The sequence below is a fragment of the Oncorhynchus mykiss genome, chromosome 26 (genome assembly GCF_057628025.1).
Source record: "Oncorhynchus mykiss isolate SJ-2025 chromosome 26, ASM5762802v1, whole genome shotgun sequence".
NCBI classification, from domain to species: Eukaryota; Metazoa; Chordata; class Actinopteri; order Salmoniformes; family Salmonidae; genus Oncorhynchus; species Oncorhynchus mykiss.
The window spans coordinates 46,002,501-46,023,486 of record NC_143047.1 but is presented as its reverse complement, the minus strand read 5'-3'; the positions used below and the strand labels follow the sequence as shown (position 1 = coordinate 46,023,486).

General features: G+C 42.6%; 1 protein-coding gene across 39 annotated transcripts in view; it reads left to right on the top strand.

Annotated features, from left to right (window-relative positions):
• The window catches only part of herc1 (HECT and RLD domain containing E3 ubiquitin protein ligase family member 1), a 218,697-nt gene that overhangs the window by 157,001 nt on the left and 40,710 nt on the right, over positions 1 to 20,986 (top strand). For all 39 annotated transcript variants that reach the window (XR_016492387.1, XR_016492384.1, XR_016492385.1 and 36 more), the window contains 2 exons: positions 16,693 to 16,866; positions 17,444 to 17,743. Coding sequence is in view for 35 of the 39 variants with exons in the window: in XM_090223301.1 (XP_090079427.1) it covers positions 16,693 to 16,866; positions 17,444 to 17,743 (474 nt within the window). In the remaining 4 variants the exon portion in view is untranslated. The remainder of the gene's footprint in view (positions 1 to 16,692; positions 16,867 to 17,443; positions 17,744 to 20,986) is intronic.

Here is a 20,986-nt window from a genome sequence, read left to right as displayed (position 1 = left end):
CTACAGTATGGACTGACTAAAGGACACTACAGTATGGACTGACTAAAGGATACTACAGTATGAACTGACTAAAGGACACTACAGTATGGACTGACTAAAGGACACTACAGTATGGACTGACTAAAGGATACTACAGTATGAACTGACTAAAGGACACTACAGTATGGACTGACTAAAGGATACTACAGTATGGACTGACTAGAGGATACTACAGTATGGACTGACTCAACTCTGACTAGAGGATACTACAGTATGGACTGACTAAAGGATACTACAGTATGGACTGACTCAACTCTGACTAGAGGATACTGCAGTATGAACTGACTAGAGGACACTACAGTATGGACTGACTCAACTCTGACTAGAGGATACTACAGTATGGACTGACTAGAGGATACTACAGTATGGACTGACTAGAGGATACTACAGTATGGACTGACTCAACTCTGACTAGAAGATACTACAGTATGGACTGACTAAAGGATACTACAGTATGGACTGACTAGAGGACACTACAGTATGGACTGACTAGAGGATACTACAGTATGGACTGACTAGAGGATACTACAGTATGGACTGACTAGAGGACACTACAGTATGGACTGACTCAACTCTGACTAGAGGATACTACAGTATGGACTGACTAGAGGATACTACAGTATGGACTGACTAAAGGATACTACAGTATGGACTGACTAGAGGACACTACAGTATGGACTGACTCAACTCTGACTAGAGGACACTACAGTATGGACTGACTCAACTCTGACTAGAGGATACTACAGTATGGACTGACTAGAGGATACTACAGTATGGACTGACTAGAGGACACTACAGTATGGACTGACTCAACTCTGACTAGAGGATACTACAGTATGGACTGACTAAAGGATACTACAGTATGGACTGACTAGAGGACACTACAGTATGGACTGACTCAACTCTTACTAGAGGATACTACAGTATGGACTGACTAAAGGATACTACAGTATGGACTGACTAGAGGATACTACAGTATGGACTGACTAGAGGATACTACAGTATTGACTGACTAGAGGATACTACAGTATGGACTGACTAGAGGACACTACAGTATGGACTGACTAGAGGATACTACAGTATGGACTGACTAGAGGATACTACAGTATGAACTGACTAGAGGATACTACAGTATGGACTGACTCAACTCTGACTAGAGGATACTACAGTGTGGACTGACTCAACTCTGACTAGTGGATACTACAGTATGGACTGACTCAACTCTGACTAGAGGATACTACAGTATGGACTGACTAGAGGACACTACAGTATGGACTGACTCAACTCTGACTAGAGGATACTACAGTATGGACTGACTCAACTCTGACTAGAGGATACTACAGTATGGACTGACTAAAGGACACTACAGTATGGACTGACTAGAGGACACTACAGTATGGACTGACTCAACTCTGACTAGAGGATACTACAGTATGGACTGACTAAACTCTGACTAGAGGATACTACAGTATGGACTGACTCAACTCTGACTAGAGGATACTACAGTATGGACTGACTAAAGGATACTACAGTATGGACTCACTCAACTCTGACTAGAGGATACTGCAGTATGAACTGACTAGAGGACACTACAGTATGGACTGACTAAAGGACACTACAGTATGGACTGACTCAACTCTGACTAGAGGATACTACAGTATGGACTGACTAGAGGATACTACAGTATGGACTGACTAGAGGATACTACAGTATGGACTGACTCAACTCTGACTAGAAGATACTACAGTATGGACTGACTAAAGGATACTACAGTATGGACTGACTAGAGGACACTACAGTATGGACTGACTAGAGGATACTACAGTATGGACTGACTAGAGGATACTACAGTATGGACTGACTCAACTCTGACTAGAGGATACTACAGTATGGACTGACTAGAGGATACTACAGTATGGACTGACTAAAGGATACTACAGTATGGACTGACTAGAGGACACTACAGTATGGACTGACTCAACTCTGACTAGAGTACACTACAGTATGGACTGACTCAACTCTGACTAGAGGATACTACAGTATGGACTGACTAGAGGATACTACAGTATGGACTGACTAGAGGACACTACAGTATGGACTGACTCAACTCTGACTAGAGGATACTACAGTATGGACTGACTAAAGGATACTACAGTATGGACTGACTCAACTCTGACTAGAGGATACTACAGTATGGACTGACTAAAGGATACTACAGTATGGACTGACTAGAGGACACTACAGTATGGACTGACTCAACTCTGACTAGAGGATACTACAGTATGGACTGACTAAAGGATACTACAGTATGGACTGACTAAAGGATACTACAGTATGGACTGACTAGAGGATACTACAGTATGGACTGACTAGAGGACACTACAGTATGGACTGACTAGAGGATACTACAGTATGGACTGACTAGAGGATACTACAGTATGGACTGACTCAACTCTGACTAGAAGATACTACAGTATGGACTGACTAAAGGATACTACAGTATGGACTGACTAGAGGACACTACAGTATGGACTGACTAGAGGATACTACAGTATGGACTGACTAGAGGATACTACAGTATGGACTGACTAGAGGATACTACAGTATGGACTGACTAGAGGACACTACAGTATGGACTGACTCAACTCTGACTAGAGGATACTACAGTATGGACTGACTAAAGGATACTACAGTATGGACTGACTCAACTCTGACTAGAGGATACTACAGTATGGACTGACTAAAGGACACTACAGTATGAACTGACTAGAGGACACTACAGTATGGACTGACTAGAGGATACTACAGTATGGACTGACTAGAGGACACTACAGTATGGACTGACTAGAGGATACTACAGTATGGACTGACTAGAGGATACTACAGTATGAACTGACTCAACTCTGACTAGAGGATACTACAGTATGGACTGACTCAACTCTGACTAGAGGATACTACAGTATGGACTGACTAGAGGATACTACAGTATGGACTGACTAAAGGACACTACAGTATGGACTGACTAAAGGACACTACAGTATGGACTGACTAAAGGATACTACAGTATGAACTGACTAAAGGACACTACAGTATGGACTGACTAAAGGACACTACAGTATGAACTGACTAAAGGATACTACAGTATGGACTGACTAAAGGATACTACAGTATGGACTGACTAAAGGACACTACAGTATGGACTGACTAAAGGACACTACAGTATGGACTGACTAAAGGATACTACAGTATGAACTGACTAAAGGACACTACAGTATGGACTGACTAAAGGACACTACAGTATGGACTGACTAAAGGATACTACAGTATGAACTGACTAAAGGACACTACAGTATGGACTGACTAAAGGATACTACAGTATGGACTGACTAGAGGATACTACAGTATGGACTGACTCAACTCTGACTAGAGGATACTACAGTATGGACTGACTAAAGGATACTACAGTATGGACTGACTCAACTCTGACTAGAGGATACTGCAGTATGAACTGACTAGAGGACACTACAGTATGGACTGACTCAACTCTGACTAGAGGATACTACAGTATGGACTGACTAGAGGATACTACAGTATGGACTGACTAGAGGATACTACAGTATGGACTGACTCAACTCTGACTAGAAGATACTACAGTATGGACTGACTAAAGGATACTACAGTATGGACTGACTAGAGGACACTACAGTATGGACTGACTAGAGGATACTACAGTATGGACTGACTAGAGGATACTACAGTATGGACTGACTAGAGGACACTACAGTATGGACTGACTCAACTCTGACTAGAGGATACTACAGTATGGACTGACTAGAGGATACTACAGTATGGACTGACTAAAGGATACTACAGTATGGACTGACTAGAGGACACTACAGTATGGACTGACTCAACTCTGACTAGAGGACACTACAGTATGGACTGACTCAACTCTGACTAGAGGATACTACAGTATGGACTGACTAGAGGATACTACAGTATGGACTGACTAGAGGACACTACAGTATGGACTGACTCAACTCTGACTAGAGGATACTACAGTATGGACTGACTAAAGGATACTACAGTATGGACTGACTAGAGGACACTACAGTATGGACTGACTCAACTCTTACTAGAGGATACTACAGTATGGACTGACTAAAGGATACTACAGTATGGACTGACTAGAGGATACTACAGTATGGACTGACTAGAGGATACTACAGTATTGACTGACTAGAGGATACTACAGTATGGACTGACTAGAGGACACTACAGTATGGACTGACTAGAGGATACTACAGTATGGACTGACTAGAGGATACTACAGTATGAACTGACTAGAGGATACTACAGTATGGACTGACTCAACTCTGACTAGAGGATACTACAGTGTGGACTGACTCAACTCTGACTAGTGGATACTACAGTATGGACTGACTCAACTCTGACTAGAGGATACTACAGTATGGACTGACTAGAGGACACTACAGTATGGACTGACTCAACTCTGACTAGAGGATACTACAGTATGGACTGACTCAACTCTGACTAGAGGATACTACAGTATGGACTGACTAAAGGACACTACAGTATGGACTGACTAGAGGACACTACAGTATGGACTGACTCAACTCTGACTAGAGGATACTACAGTATGGACTGACTAAACTCTGACTAGAGGATACTACAGTATGGACTGACTCAACTCTGACTAGAGGATACTACAGTATGGACTGACTAAAGGATACTACAGTATGGACTCACTCAACTCTGACTAGAGGATACTGCAGTATGAACTGACTAGAGGACACTACAGTATGGACTGACTAAAGGACACTACAGTATGGACTGACTCAACTCTGACTAGAGGATACTACAGTATGGACTGACTAGAGGATACTACAGTATGGACTGACTAGAGGATACTACAGTATGGACTGACTCAACTCTGACTAGAAGATACTACAGTATGGACTGACTAAAGGATACTACAGTATGGACTGACTAGAGGACACTACAGTATGGACTGACTAGAGGATACTACAGTATGGACTGACTAGAGGATACTACAGTATGGACTGACTCAACTCTGACTAGAGGATACTACAGTATGGACTGACTAGAGGATACTACAGTATGGACTGACTAAAGGATACTACAGTATGGACTGACTAGAGGACACTACAGTATGGACTGACTCAACTCTGACTAGAGTACACTACAGTATGGACTGACTCAACTCTGACTAGAGGATACTACAGTATGGACTGACTAGAGGATACTACAGTATGGACTGACTAGAGGACACTACAGTATGGACTGACTCAACTCTGACTAGAGGATACTACAGTATGGACTGACTAAAGGATACTACAGTATGGACTGACTCAACTCTGACTAGAGGATACTACAGTATGGACTGACTAAAGGATACTACAGTATGGACTGACTAGAGGACACTACAGTATGGACTGACTCAACTCTGACTAGAGGATACTACAGTATGGACTGACTAAAGGATACTACAGTATGGACTGACTAAAGGATACTACAGTATGGACTGACTAGAGGATACTACAGTATGGACTGACTAGAGGACACTACAGTATGGACTGACTAGAGGATACTACAGTATGGACTGACTAGAGGATACTACAGTATGGACTGACTCAACTCTGACTAGAAGATACTACAGTATGGACTGACTAAAGGATACTACAGTATGGACTGACTAGAGGACACTACAGTATGGACTGACTAGAGGATACTACAGTATGGACTGACTAGAGGATACTACAGTATGGACTGACTCAACTCTGACTAGAGGATACTACAGTATGGACTGACTAGAGGATACTACAGTATGGACTGACTAAAGGATACTACAGTATGGACTGACTAGAGGACACTACAGTATGGACTGACTCAACTCTGACTAGAGTACACTACAGTATGGACTGACTCAACTCTGACTAGAGGACACTACAGTATGGACTGACTCAACTCTGACTAGAGGATACTACAGTATGGACTGACTAGAGGATACTACAGTATGGACTGACTAGAGGACACTACAGTATGGACTGACTCAACTCTGACTAGAGGATACTACAGTATGGACTGACTAAAGGATACTACAGTATGGACTGACTAGAGGACACTACAGTATGGACTGACTCAACTCTGACTAGAGGATACTACAGTATGGACTGACTAAAGGATACTACAGTATGGACTGACTAGAGGATACTACAGTATGGACTGACTAGAGGATACTACAGTATTGACTGACTAGAGGATACTACAGTATGGACTGACTAGAGGACACTACAGTATGGACTGACTAGAGGATACTACAGTATGGACTGACTAGAGGATACTACAGTATGGACTGACTAGAGGATACTACAGTATGGACTGACTCAACTCTGACTAGAGGATACTACAGTATGGACTGACTAGAGGATACTACAGTATGGACTGACTAAAGGATACTACAGTATGGACTGACTAGAGGACACTACAGTATGGACTGACTCAACTCTGACTAGAGGACACTACAGTATGGACTGACTCAACTCTGACTAGAGGATACTACAGTATGGACTGACTAGAGGATACTACAGTATGGACTGACTAGAGGACACTACAGTATGGACTGACTCAACTCTGACTAGAGGATACTACAGTATGGACTGACTAAAGGATACTACAGTATGGACTGACTAGAGGACACTACAGTATGGACTGACTCAACTCTTACTAGAGGATACTACAGTATGGACTGACTAAAGGATACTACAGTATGGACTGACTAGAGGATACTACAGTATGGACTGACTAGAGGATACTACAGTATTGACTGACTAGAGGATACTACAGTATGGACTGACTAGAGGACACTACAGTATGGACTGACTAGAGGATACTACAGTATGGACTGACTAGAGGATACTACAGTATGAACTGACTAATGGATACTACAGTATGGACTGACTCAACTCTGACTAGAGGATACTACAGTGTGGACTGACTCAACTCTGACTAGTGGATACTACAGTATGGACTGACTCAACTCTGACTAGAGGATACTACAGTATGGACTGACTAGAGGACACTACAGTATGGACTGACTCAACTCTGACTAGAGGATACTACAGTATGGACTGACTCAACTCTGACTAGAGGATACTACAGTATGGACTGACTAAAGGACACTACAGTATGGACTGACTAGAGGACACTACAGTATGGACTGACTCAACTCTGACTAGAGGATACTACAGTATGGACTGACTAAACTCTGACTAGAGGATACTACAGTATGGACTGACTCAACTCTGACTAGAGGATACTACAGTATGGACTGACTAAAGGATACTACAGTATGGACTCACTCAACTCTGACTAGAGGATACTGCAGTATGAACTGACTAGAGGACACTACAGTATGGACTGACTAAAGGACACTACAGTATGGACTGACTCAACTCTGACTAGAGGATACTACAGTATGGACTGACTAGAGGATACTACAGTATGGACTGACTAGAGGATACTACAGTATGGACTGACTCAACTCTGACTAGAAGATACTACAGTATGGACTGACTAAAGGATACTACAGTATGGACTGACTAGAGGACACTACAGTATGGACTGACTAGAGGATACTACAGTATGGACTGACTAGAGGATACTACAGTATGGACTGACTCAACTCTGACTAGAGGATACTACAGTATGGACTGACTAGAGGATACTACAGTATGGACTGACTAAAGGATACTACAGTATGGACTGACTAGAGGACACTACAGTATGGACTGACTCAACTCTGACTAGAGTACACTACAGTATGGACTGACTCAACTCTGACTAGAGGATACTACAGTATGGACTGACTAGAGGATACTACAGTATGGACTGACTAGAGGACACTACAGTATGGACTGACTCAACTCTGACTAGAGGATACTACAGTATGGACTGACTAAAGGATACTACAGTATGGACTGACTCAACTCTGACTAGAGGATACTACAGTATGGACTGACTAAAGGATACTACAGTATGGACTGACTAGAGGACACTACAGTATGGACTGACTCAACTCTGACTAGAGGATACTACAGTATGGACTGACTAAAGGATACTACAGTATGGACTGACTAGAGGATACTACAGTATGGACTGACTAGAGGACACTACAGTATGGACTGACTAGAGGATACTACAGTATGGACTGACTAGAGGATACTACAGTATGGACTGACTCAACTCTGACTAGAAGATACTACAGTATGGACTGACTAAAGGATACTACAGTATGGACTGACTAGAGGACACTACAGTATGGACTGACTAGAGGATACTACAGTATGGACTGACTAGAGGATACTACAGTATGGACTGACTCAACTCTGACTAGAGGATACTACAGTATGGACTGACTAGAGGATACTACAGTATGGACTGACTAAAGGATACTACAGTATGGACTGACTAGAGGACACTACAGTATGGACTGACTCAACTCTGACTAGAGTACACTACAGTATGGACTGACTCAACTCTGACTAGAGGACACTACAGTATGGACTGACTCAACTCTGACTAGAGGATACTACAGTATGGACTGACTAGAGGATACTACAGTATGGACTGACTAGAGGACACTACAGTATGGACTGACTCAACTCTGACTAGAGGATACTACAGTATGGACTGACTAAAGGATACTACAGTATGGACTGACTAGAGGACACTACAGTATGGACTGACTCAACTCTGACTAGAGGATACTACAGTATGGACTGACTAAAGGATACTACAGTATGGACTGACTAGAGGATACTACAGTATGGACTGACTAGAGGATACTACAGTATTGACTGACTAGAGGATACTACAGTATGGACTGACTAGAGGACACTACAGTATGGACTGACTAGAGGATACTACAGTATGGACTGACTAGAGGATACTACAGTATGGACTGACTAGAGGATACTACAGTATGGACTGACTAGAGGACACTACAGTATGGACTGACTAGAGGATACTACAGTATGAACTGACTAGAGGATACTACAGTATGGACTGACTCAACTCTGACTAGAGGATACTACAGTGTGGACTGACTCAACTCTGACTAGTGGATACTACAGTATGGACTGACTCAACTCTGACTAGAGGATACTACAGTATGGACTGACTAGAGGACACTACAGTATGGACTGACTCAACTCTGACTAGAGGATACTACAGTATGGACTGACTCAACTCTGACTAGAGGATACTACAGTATGGACTGACTAAAGGACACTACAGTATGGACTGACTAGAGGACACTACAGTATGGACTGACTCAACTCTGACTAGAGGATACTACAGTATGGACTGACTAAACTCTGACTAGAGGATACTACAGTATGGACTGACTCAACTCTGACTAGAGGATACTACAGTATGGACTGACTAAAGGATACTACAGTATGGACTGACTAGAGGACACTACAGTATGGACTGACTAGAGAATACTACAGTATGGACTGACTAGAGGATACTACAGTATGGACTGACTCAACTCTGACTAGAGGATACTACAGTATGGACTGACTAGAGGATACTACAGTATGGACTGACTAAAGGATACTACAGTATGGACTGACTAGAGGACACTACAGTATGGACTGACTCAACTCTGACTAGAGTACACTACAGTATGGACTGACTCAACTCTGACTTGAGGATACTACAGTATGAACTGACTAGAGGATACTACAGTATGGACTGACTAGAGGACACTACAGTATGGACTGACTCAACTCTGACTAGAGGATACTACAGTATGGACTGACTAAAGGATACTACAGTATGGACTGACTCAACTCTGACTAGAGGATACTACAGTATGGACTGACTAAAGGATACTACAGTATGGACTGACTAGAGGACACTACAGTATGGACTGACTCAACTCTGACTAGAGGATACTACAGTATGGACTGACTAAAGGATACTACAGTATGGACTGACTAAAGGATACTACAGTATGGACTGACTAGAGGATACTACAGTATGGACTGACTAGAGGACACTACAGTATGGACTGACTAGAGGATACTACAGTATGGACTGACTAGAGGATACTACAGTATGGACTGACTCAACTCTGACTAGAAGATACTACAGTATGGACTGACTAAAGGATACTACAGTATGGACTGACTAGAGGACACTACAGTATGGACTGACTAGAGGATACTACAGTATGGACTGACTAGAGGATACTACAGTATGGACTGACTCAACTCTGACTAGAGGATACTACAGTATGGACTGACTAGAGGATACTACAGTATGGACTGACTAAAGGATACTACAGTATGGACTGACTCAACTCTGACTAGAGTACACTACAGTATGGACTGACTCAACTCTGACTAGAGGATACTACAGTATGGACTGACTAGAGGATACTACAGTATGGACTGACTAGAGGACACTACAGTATGGACTGACTCAACTCTGACTAGAGGATACTACAGTATGGACTGACTAAAGGATACTACAGTATGGACTGACTAGAGGACACTACAGTATGGACTGACTCAACTCTGACTAGAGGATACTACAGTATGGACTGACTAAAGGATACTACAGTATGGACTGACTAAAGGATACTACAGTATGGACTGACTAGAGGATACTACAGTATGGACTGACTAGAGGATACTACAGTATTGACTGACTAGAGGATACTACAGTATGGACTGACTAGAGGACACTACAGTATGGACTGACTAGAGGATACTAAAGTATGGACTGACTAGAGGATACTACAGTATGGACTGACTAGAGGATACTACAGTATTGACTGACTAGAGGATACTACAGTATGGACTGACTAGAGGATACTACAGTATGGACTGACTCAACTCTGACTAGAGGATACTACAGTATGGACTGACTAGAGGACACTACAGTATGGACTGACTAGAGGATACTACAGTATGGACTGACTAGAGGATACTACAGTATGGACTGACTAGAGGATACTACAGTATGGACTGACTAGAGGACACTACAGTATGGACTGACTCAACTATGACTAAAGGATACTACAGTATGTACTGACTAGAGGATACTACAGTATGGACTGACTCAACTCTGACTAGAGGACACTACAGTATGGACTGACTAGAGGATACTACAGTATGGACTGACTCAACTCTGACTAGAGGATACTACAGTATGGACTGACTAGAGGATACTACAGTATGGACTGACTAGAGGACACTACAGTATGGACTGACTAGAGGACACTACAGTATGGACTGACTAAAGGATACTACAGTATGGACTGACTAGAGGATACTACAGTATGGACTGACTCAACTCTGACTAGAGGATACTACAGTATGGACTGACTAGAGGACACTACAGTATGGACTGACTAGAGGATACTACAGTATGGACTGACTAGAGGACACTACAGTATGGACTGACTAGAGGATACTACAGTATGGACTGACTAGAGGATACTACAGTATGGACTGACTAGAGGATACTACAGTATGGACTGACTAGAGGACACTACAGTATGGACTGACTCAACTCTGACTAGAGGATACTACAGTATGGACTGACTAAAGGATACTACAGTATGGACTGACTCAACTCTGACTAGAGGATACTACAGTATGGACTGACTAAAGGATACTACAGTATGGACTGACTAGAGGACACTACAGTATGGACTGACTCAACTCTGACTAGAGGATACTACAGTATGGACTGACTAAAGGATACTACAGTATGGACTGACTAAAGGATACTACAGTATGGACTGACTAGAGGATACTACAGTATGGACTGACTAGAGGACACTACAGTATGGACTGACTAGAGGATACTACAGTATGGACTGACTAGAGGATACTACAGTATGGACTGACTCAACTCTGACTAGAAGATACTACAGTATGGACTGACTAAAGGATACTACAGTATGGACTGACTAGAGGACACTACAGTATGGACTGACTAGAGGATACTACAGTATGGACTGACTAGAGGATACTACAGTATGGACTGACTCAACTCTGACTAGAGGATACTACAGTATGGACTGACTAGAGGATACTACAGTATGGACTGACTAAAGGATACTACAGTATGGACTGACTCAACTCTGACTAGAGTACACTACAGTATGGACTGACTCAACTCTGACTAGAGGATACTACAGTATGGACTGACTAGAGGATACTACAGTATGGACTGACTAGAGGACACTACAGTATGGACTGACTCAACTCTGACTAGAGGATACTACAGTATGGACTGACTAAAGGATACTACAGTATGGACTGACTAGAGGACACTACAGTATGGACTGACTCAACTCTGACTAGAGGATACTACAGTATGGACTGACTAAAGGATACTACAGTATGGACTGACTAAAGGATACTACAGTATGGACTGACTAGAGGATACTACAGTATGGACTGACTAGAGGATACTACAGTATTGACTGACTAGAGGATACTACAGTATGGACTGACTAGAGGACACTACAGTATGGACTGACTAGAGGATACTACAGTATGGACTGACTAGAGGATACTACAGTATGGACTGACTAGAGGATACTACAGTATTGACTGACTAGAGGATACTACAGTATGGACTGACTAGAGGATACTACAGTATGGACTGACTCAACTCTGACTAGAGGATACTACAGTATGGACTGACTAGAGGACACTACAGTATGGACTGACTAGAGGATACTACAGTATGGACTGACTAGAGGATACTACAGTATGGACTGACTAGAGGATACTACAGTATGGACTGACTAGAGGACACTACAGTATGGACTGACTCAACTATGACTAAAGGATACTACAGTATGTACTGACTAGAGGATACTACAGTATGGACTGACTCAACTCTGACTAGAGGATACTGCAGTATGGACTGACTAGAGGATACTACAGTATGTACTGACTCAACTCTGACTAGAGGACACTACAGTATGGACTGACTAGAGGATACTACAGTATGGACTGACTCAACTCTGACTAGAGGATACTACAGTATGGACTGACTAGAGGATACTACAGTATGGACTGACTAGAGGACACTACAGTATGGACTGACTAGAGGACACTACAGTATGGACTGACTAAAGGATACTACAGTATGGACTGACTAGAGGATACTACAGTATGGACTGACTCAACTCTGACTAGAGGATACTACAGTATGGACTGACTAGAGGACACTACAGTATGGACTGACTAGAGGATACTACAGTATGGACTGACTAGAGGACACTACAGTATGGACTGACTAGAGGATACTACAGTATGGACTGACTAGAGGATACTACAGTATGGACTGACTCAACTCTGACTAGAAGATACTACAGTATGGACTGACTAAAGGATACTACAGTATGGACTGACTAGAGGACACTACAGTATGGACTGACTAGAGGATACTACAGTATGGACTGACTAGAGGATACTACAGTATGGACTGACTCAACTCTGACTAGAGGATACTACAGTATGGACTGACTAGAGGATACTACAGTATGGACTGACTAAAGGATACTACAGTATGGACTGACTAGAGGACACTACAGTATGGACTGACTCAACTCTGACTAGAGGATACTACAGTATGGACTGACTAGAGGATACTACAGTATGGACTGACTAGAGGACACTACAGTATGGACTGACTCAACTCTGACTAGAGGATACTACAGTATGGACTGACTAAAGGATACTACAGTATGGACTGACTAGAGGACACTACAGTATGGACTGACTCAACTCTGACTAGAGGATACTACAGTATGGACTGACTAAAGGATACTACAGTATGGACTGACTAAAGGATACTACAGTATGGACTGACTAGAGGATACTACAGTATGGACTGACTAGAGGATACTACAGTATGGACTGACTAGAGGACACTACAGTATGGACTGATTAGAGGATACTACAGTATGGACTGACTAGAGGATACTACAGTATGGACTGACTAGAGGATACTACAGTATGGACTGACTCAACTCTGACTAGAGGATACTACAGTATGAACTGACTAGAGGATACTACAGTATGGACTGACTCAACTCTGACTAGAGGATACTACAGTGTGGACTGACTCAACTCTGACTAGAGGATACTACAGTGTGGACTGACTCAACTCTGACTAGAGGATACTACAGTATGGACTGACTCAACTCTGACTAGAGGATACTACAGTATGGACTGACTAGAGGACACTACAGTATGGACTGACTAGAGGATACTACAGTATGGACTGACTAGAGGATACTACAGTATGGACTGACTAGAGGATACTACAGTATGGACTGACTAGAGGACACTACAGTATGGACTGACTCAACTATGACTAAAGGATACTACAGTATGTACTGACTAGAGGATACTACAGTATGGACTGACTCAACTCTGACTAGAGGATACTGCAGTATGGACTGACTAGAGGATACTACAGTATGTACTGACTCAACTCTGACTAGAGGACACTACAGTATGGACTGACTAGAGGATACTACAGTATGGACTGACTCAACTCTGACTAGAGGATACTACAGTATGGACTGACTAGAGGATACTACAGTATGGACTGACTAGAGGACACTACAGTATGGACTGACTAGAGGACACTACAGTATGGACTGACTAAAGGATACTACAGTATGGACTGACTAGAGGATACTACAGTATGGACTGACTCAACTCTGACTAGAGGATACTACAGTATGGACTGACTAGAGGACACTACAGTATGGACTGACTAGAGGATACTACAGTATGGACTGACTAGAGGACACTACAGTATGGACTGACTAGAGGATACTACAGTATGGACTGACTAGAGGATACTACAGTATGGACTGACTCAACTCTGACTAGAAGATACTACAGTATGGACTGACTAAAGGATACTACAGTATGGACTGACTAGAGGACACTACAGTATGGACTGACTAGAGGATACTACAGTATGGACTGACTCAACTCTGACTAGAGGATACTACAGTATGGACTGACTAGAGGATACTACAGTATGGACTGACTAAAGGATACTACAGTATGGACTGACTAGAGGACACTACAGTATGGACTGACTCAACTCTGACTAGAGTACACTACAGTATGGACTGACTCAACTCTGACTAGAGGATACTACAGTATGGACTGACTAGAGGATACTACAGTATGGACTGACTAGAGGACACTACAGTATGGACTGACTCAACTCTGACTAGAGGATACTACAGTATGGACTGACTAAAGGATACTACAGTATGGACTGACTAGAGGACACTACAGTATGGACTGACTCAACTCTGACTAGAGGATACTACAGTATGGACTGACTAAAGGATACTACAGTATGGACTGACTAAAGGATACTACAGTATGGACTGACTAGAGGATACTACAGTATGGACTGACTAGAGGATACTACAGTATTGACTGACTAGAGGATACTACAGTATGGACTGACTAGAGGACACTACAGTATGGACTGACTAGAGGATACTACAGTATGGACTGACTAGAGGATACTACAGTATGGACTGACTAGAGGATACTACAGTATGGACTGACTCAACTCTGACTAGAGGATACTACAGTATGAACTGACTAGAGGATACTACAGTATGGACTGACTCAACTCTGACTAGAGGATACTACAGTGTGGACTGACTCAACTCTGACTAGAGGATACTACAGTGTGGACTGACTCAACTCTGACTAGAGGATACTACAGTATGGACTGACTCAACTCTGACTAGAGGATACTACAGTATGGACTGACTAGAGGACACTACAGTATGGACTGACTAGAGGATACTACAGTATGGACTGACTAGAGGATACTACAGTATGGACTGACTAGAGGATACTACAGTATGGACTGACTAGAGGACACTACAGTATGGACTGACTCAACTATGACTAAAGGATACTACAGTATGTACTGACTAGAGGATACTACAGTATGGACTGACTCAACTCTGACTAGAGGATACTGCAGTATGGACTGACTAGAGGATACTACAGTATGTACTGACTCAACTCTGACTAGAGGACACTACAGTATGGACTGACTAGAGGATACTACAGTATGGACTGACTCAACTCTGACTAGAGGATACTACAGTATGGACTGACTAGAGGATACTACAGTATGGACTGACTAGAGGACACTACAGTATGGACTGACTAGAGGACACTACAGTATGGACTGACTAAAGGATACTACAGTATGGACTGACTAGAGGATACTACAGTATGGACTGACTAGAGGATACTACAGTATGGACTGACTCAACTCTGACTAGAGGACACTACAGTATGGACTGACTAGAGGATACTACAGTATGGACTGACTAGAGGACACTACAGTATGGACTGACTAGAGGATACTACAGTATGGACTGACTAGAGGATACTACAGTATGGACTGACTCAACTCTGACTAGAGGATACTACAGTACAGTTTAAATCGGCTTCTTATATGCATTTGACTCTCGGCCGACTTTCATGGTTCTGTTGTTGTCTTTGTTCTCAGGATGTGTTGGTGGTGAACTGCTCGACAGACTTCATGTCCTCTCACCAGGTGCTAGCCACCTGCCGGACGGCGCTGAAGAAACAGGGGGTTGTGGGATTGAACATAGCTCCCTGCATGAGAGCCTTCCTGGAGAGGCTGCCTGTTATGCTGCAGGAGCAGTACTCATACGAGAAGGTACTGTGTGTGTGTGTGTGTGTGTGTGTGTGTGCCTGTGTGCGTGCCTGTGTGCGTGCCTGCGTGCGTGTGCCTGTGTGTGTGTGTGTGCGTGCGTGTGCCTGTGTGTGTGTGTGTGCGTGCGCGTGTGTGTGTGTGTGCGTGTGTGTGCGTGCGTGTGTGTGTGTGTGTGCGTGGGTGCGAGTGTGTGTGTGCGCGAGTGTGTGTGTGTGCGTGTGTGTGTGTGTGTGCCTGTGTGCGTGCGTGTGTGTGTGTGTGCCTGTGTGCGTGCGTGTGCGTGTGTGTGTGCCTGTGTGCGTGTGCCTGTGTGTGTGCGTGCGTGCGTGTGCGTGCGTGCGAGTGTGTGTGTGTGCACGTGTGCGTGCGTGAGTGTGTGTGTGTGTGTGTCTGCTTGTTTCTCTGTGTGTGTGTGTGTGTTATTTGAAAGTAAATGACAGCCCAGTTTCATTCGATCATAACTGTCTAAAAGCCGACCTACTTCCTTTTTTAATCGTAGTTGTTTATCGTAGTCATCGGTTACGATAACATATGTTATAACACCCACGTCTAAATGTGTACTTCCTGTTTGGTCCTCCAGCCCCACGTAGTGTGTGGAGAACAGCTAGTCCACAGCCCCTACATGCAGTGCCTGGCCTCCCTGGCCGTGGGGTTACACCTGGATCAGCTCCTGTGCTCCCCTCCCGTCCCCCCCCACCTCCGCCTCTGTCCCCTGGAGCCAGCCACCTGTACCTGGTCACCCGGCGAGTGGGCGTGGCTAGACTGCTTCTCCACCACGGTGAAGGCAGCGGAGGCCCTGGCTCGGGGCAACACGTTCCCAGAGGCCTTTGCTGTTCCCGACCTGGAGCCTGTACCCAAGGAGGAGATGGTCCTTCTCATGGTGAGGTTTCTACAGAAGACAATGAACCTCTGTAGCTCTGTCGGAGTGGATCTTTAAAAGTACAACTGAACTGTGGAACCAACTTCTCTGGTTGAAAACGCCTTATATAACATAATATAATATGTAATATATAACATCCATATTAGTCAATACCAAAAATGTCCTTAAAAGTGTAAGTAGGTTTATTTTTGGTCACAAGAGTTCTGTAAATTTGAGTACAAGAGTTGGTCAGGACTTGAAGGGTTGGGTTTTGTTTTCCACAATGCCCACTGTGTCCAATAATGCTGGATTAATGAACAGGTGAGGTGATTGCGCTCTGTCCAATCCTAGTGCAGAACAGACAGACCTGCACCCCGCATCACAGCGGATTTACACCAAGGAAACACGGCACACGTTTTATTTTAACTTGAGAAATACTGCACCAAATACTATAGACAGATATAAAATGCACGACTAAAATCTCCTCTGCAAAAAAAAAACCCAGTCTAAATTAATGACAGATTTCTTGAGTTATATTTGATTAAATTCTTAGACTATTTTGAGGAAGTGTTACTGTCTTTGTTCCTGTGGCGTCTCATGAGGAAGTGTTACTGTCTTTGTTCCTGTGGCGTCTCATGGGGGGGAAACAGCAGGAACTGACACATACAACAACACCCTCAAGACTGAAATCTCCTTTTTTCTTAATGGGCAACAGAAAAACATGCGGAATCAGGGGCATTCAATCGCTCTCTAAGATGTACCCAACATTTGGTCTAGAAGCTGACTTGTCTTTAAGATATAACCAACATTTGGTCTAGAAGCTGACTTGTCTTTAAGATATAACCAACATTTGGACTAGAAGCTGACTTGTCTTTAAGATATAACCAACATTTGGTCTAGAAGCTGACTTGTCTTTAAGATATAACCAACATTTGGACTAGAAGCTGACTTGTCTTTAAGATATAACCAACATTTGGGCTAGAAGCTGACTTGTCTTTAAGATATAACCAACATTTGGACTAGAAGCTGACTTGTCTTTAAGATGTACCCAACATTTGGACTAGAAGCTGACTTGTCTTTAAGATATAACCAACATTTGGGATAGAAGCTGACTTGTCTTTAAGATGTACCCAACATTTGGACTAGAAGCTGACTTGTCTTTAAGATGTACCCAACATTTGGACTAGAAGCTGACTTGTCTCTAAGATGTACCCAACATTTGGACTAGAAGCTGACTTGTCTTTAAGATATAACCAACATTTGGACTAGAAGCTGACTTGTCTTTAAGATGTACCCAACATTTGGACTAGAAGCTGACTTGTCTTTAAGATATAACCAACATTTGGGATAGAAGCTGACTTGTCTTTAAGATGTACCCAACATTTGGACTAGAAGCTGACTTGTCTCTAAGATATAACCAACATTTGGACTAGAAGCTGACTTGTCTTTAAGATATAATCAACATTTGGGATAGAAGCTGACTTGTCTCTAAGATATAATCAACATTTGGGATAGAAGCTGTCTTGTCTTTAAGATATAACCAACATTTGGACTAGAAGCTGTCTTGTCTCTAAGATGTACCCAACATTTGGGATAGAGGCTGATATGTGTCTATAAATGAAAACTCTCTCTGTTCAGGACAACAGTACATGTGGTTCTGGTATAGATTAAAACTCTCTCTGTACAGGACAACAGTACATGTGGTTCTGGTATAGATTAAAACTCTCTTCTCTGTTCAGGACAACAGTACATGTGGTTCTGGTATAGATTAAAACTCTCTCTGTACAGGACAACAGTACATGTGGTTCTGGTATAGATTAAAACACTACTCTGTACAGGACAACAGTACATGTGGTTCTGGTATAGATTAAAACTCTCTCTGTACAGGACAACAGTACATGTGGTTCTGGTATAGATTAAAACTCTCTCTGTTCAGGACAACAGTACATGTGGTTCTGGTATAGATTAAAACTCTCTCTGTTCAGGACAACAGTACATGGGGTTCTGGTATAGATTAAAACTCTCTCTGTTCAGGACAACAGTACATGTGGTTCTGGTATAGATTAAAACTCTCTTGTCTGTATAGGACAACAGTACATGTGGTTCTGGTATAGATTAAAACTCTCTCTGTTCAGGACAACAGTACATGGGGTTCTGGTATAGATGAAAACTCTCTTGTCTGTTCAGGACAACAGTACATGTGGTTCTGGTATAGATTAAAACTCTCTTCTCTGTTCAGGACAACAGTACATGTGGTTCTGGTATAGATTAAAACTCTCTCTGTACAGGACAACAGTACATGTGGTTCTGGTATAGATTAAAACTCTCTCTGTACAGGACAACAGTACATGTGGTTCTGGTATAGATTAAAACTCTCTTGTCTGTACAGGACAACAGTACATGTGGTTCTGGTATAGATTAAAACTCTCTCTGTACAGGACAACAGTACATGTGGTTCTGGTATAGATTAAAACTCTCTCTGTACAGGACAACAGTACATGTGGTTCTGGTATAGATTAAAACTCTCTCTGTACAGGACAACAGTACATGTGGTTCTGGTATAGATTAAAACTCTCTCTGTACAGGACAACAGTACATGTGGTTCTGGTATAGATTAAAACTCTCTCTGTACAGGACAACAGTACATGTGGTTCTGGTATAGATTAAAACTCTCTCTGTTCAGGACAACAGTACATGTGGTTCTGGTATAGATTAAAACTCTCTCTGTACAGGACAACAGTACATGTGGTTCTGGTATAGATTAAAACTCTCTCTGTACAGGACAACAGTACATGTGGTTCTGGTATAGATTAAAACTCTCTCTGTACAGGACAACAGTACATGTGGTTCTGGTATAGATTAAAACTCTCTCTGTTCAGGACAACAGTACATGTGGTTCTGGTATAGATTAAAACTCTCTCTGTACAGGACAACAGTACATGTGGTTCTGGTATAGATTAAAACTCTCTTGTCTGTACAGGACAACAGTACATGTGGTTCTGGTATGGATTAATACTCTCTCTGTACAGGACAACAGTACATGTGGTTCTGGTATAGATTAAAACTCTCTCTGTACAGGACAACAGTACATGTGGTTCTGGTATAGATTAAAACTCTCTCTGTACAGGACAACAGTACATGTGGTTCTGGTATAGATTAAAACTCTCTCTGTACAGGACAACAGTACATGGGGTTCTGGTATAGATTAAAACTCTCTCTGTACAGGACAACAGTACATGGGGTTCTGGTATAGATTAAAACTCT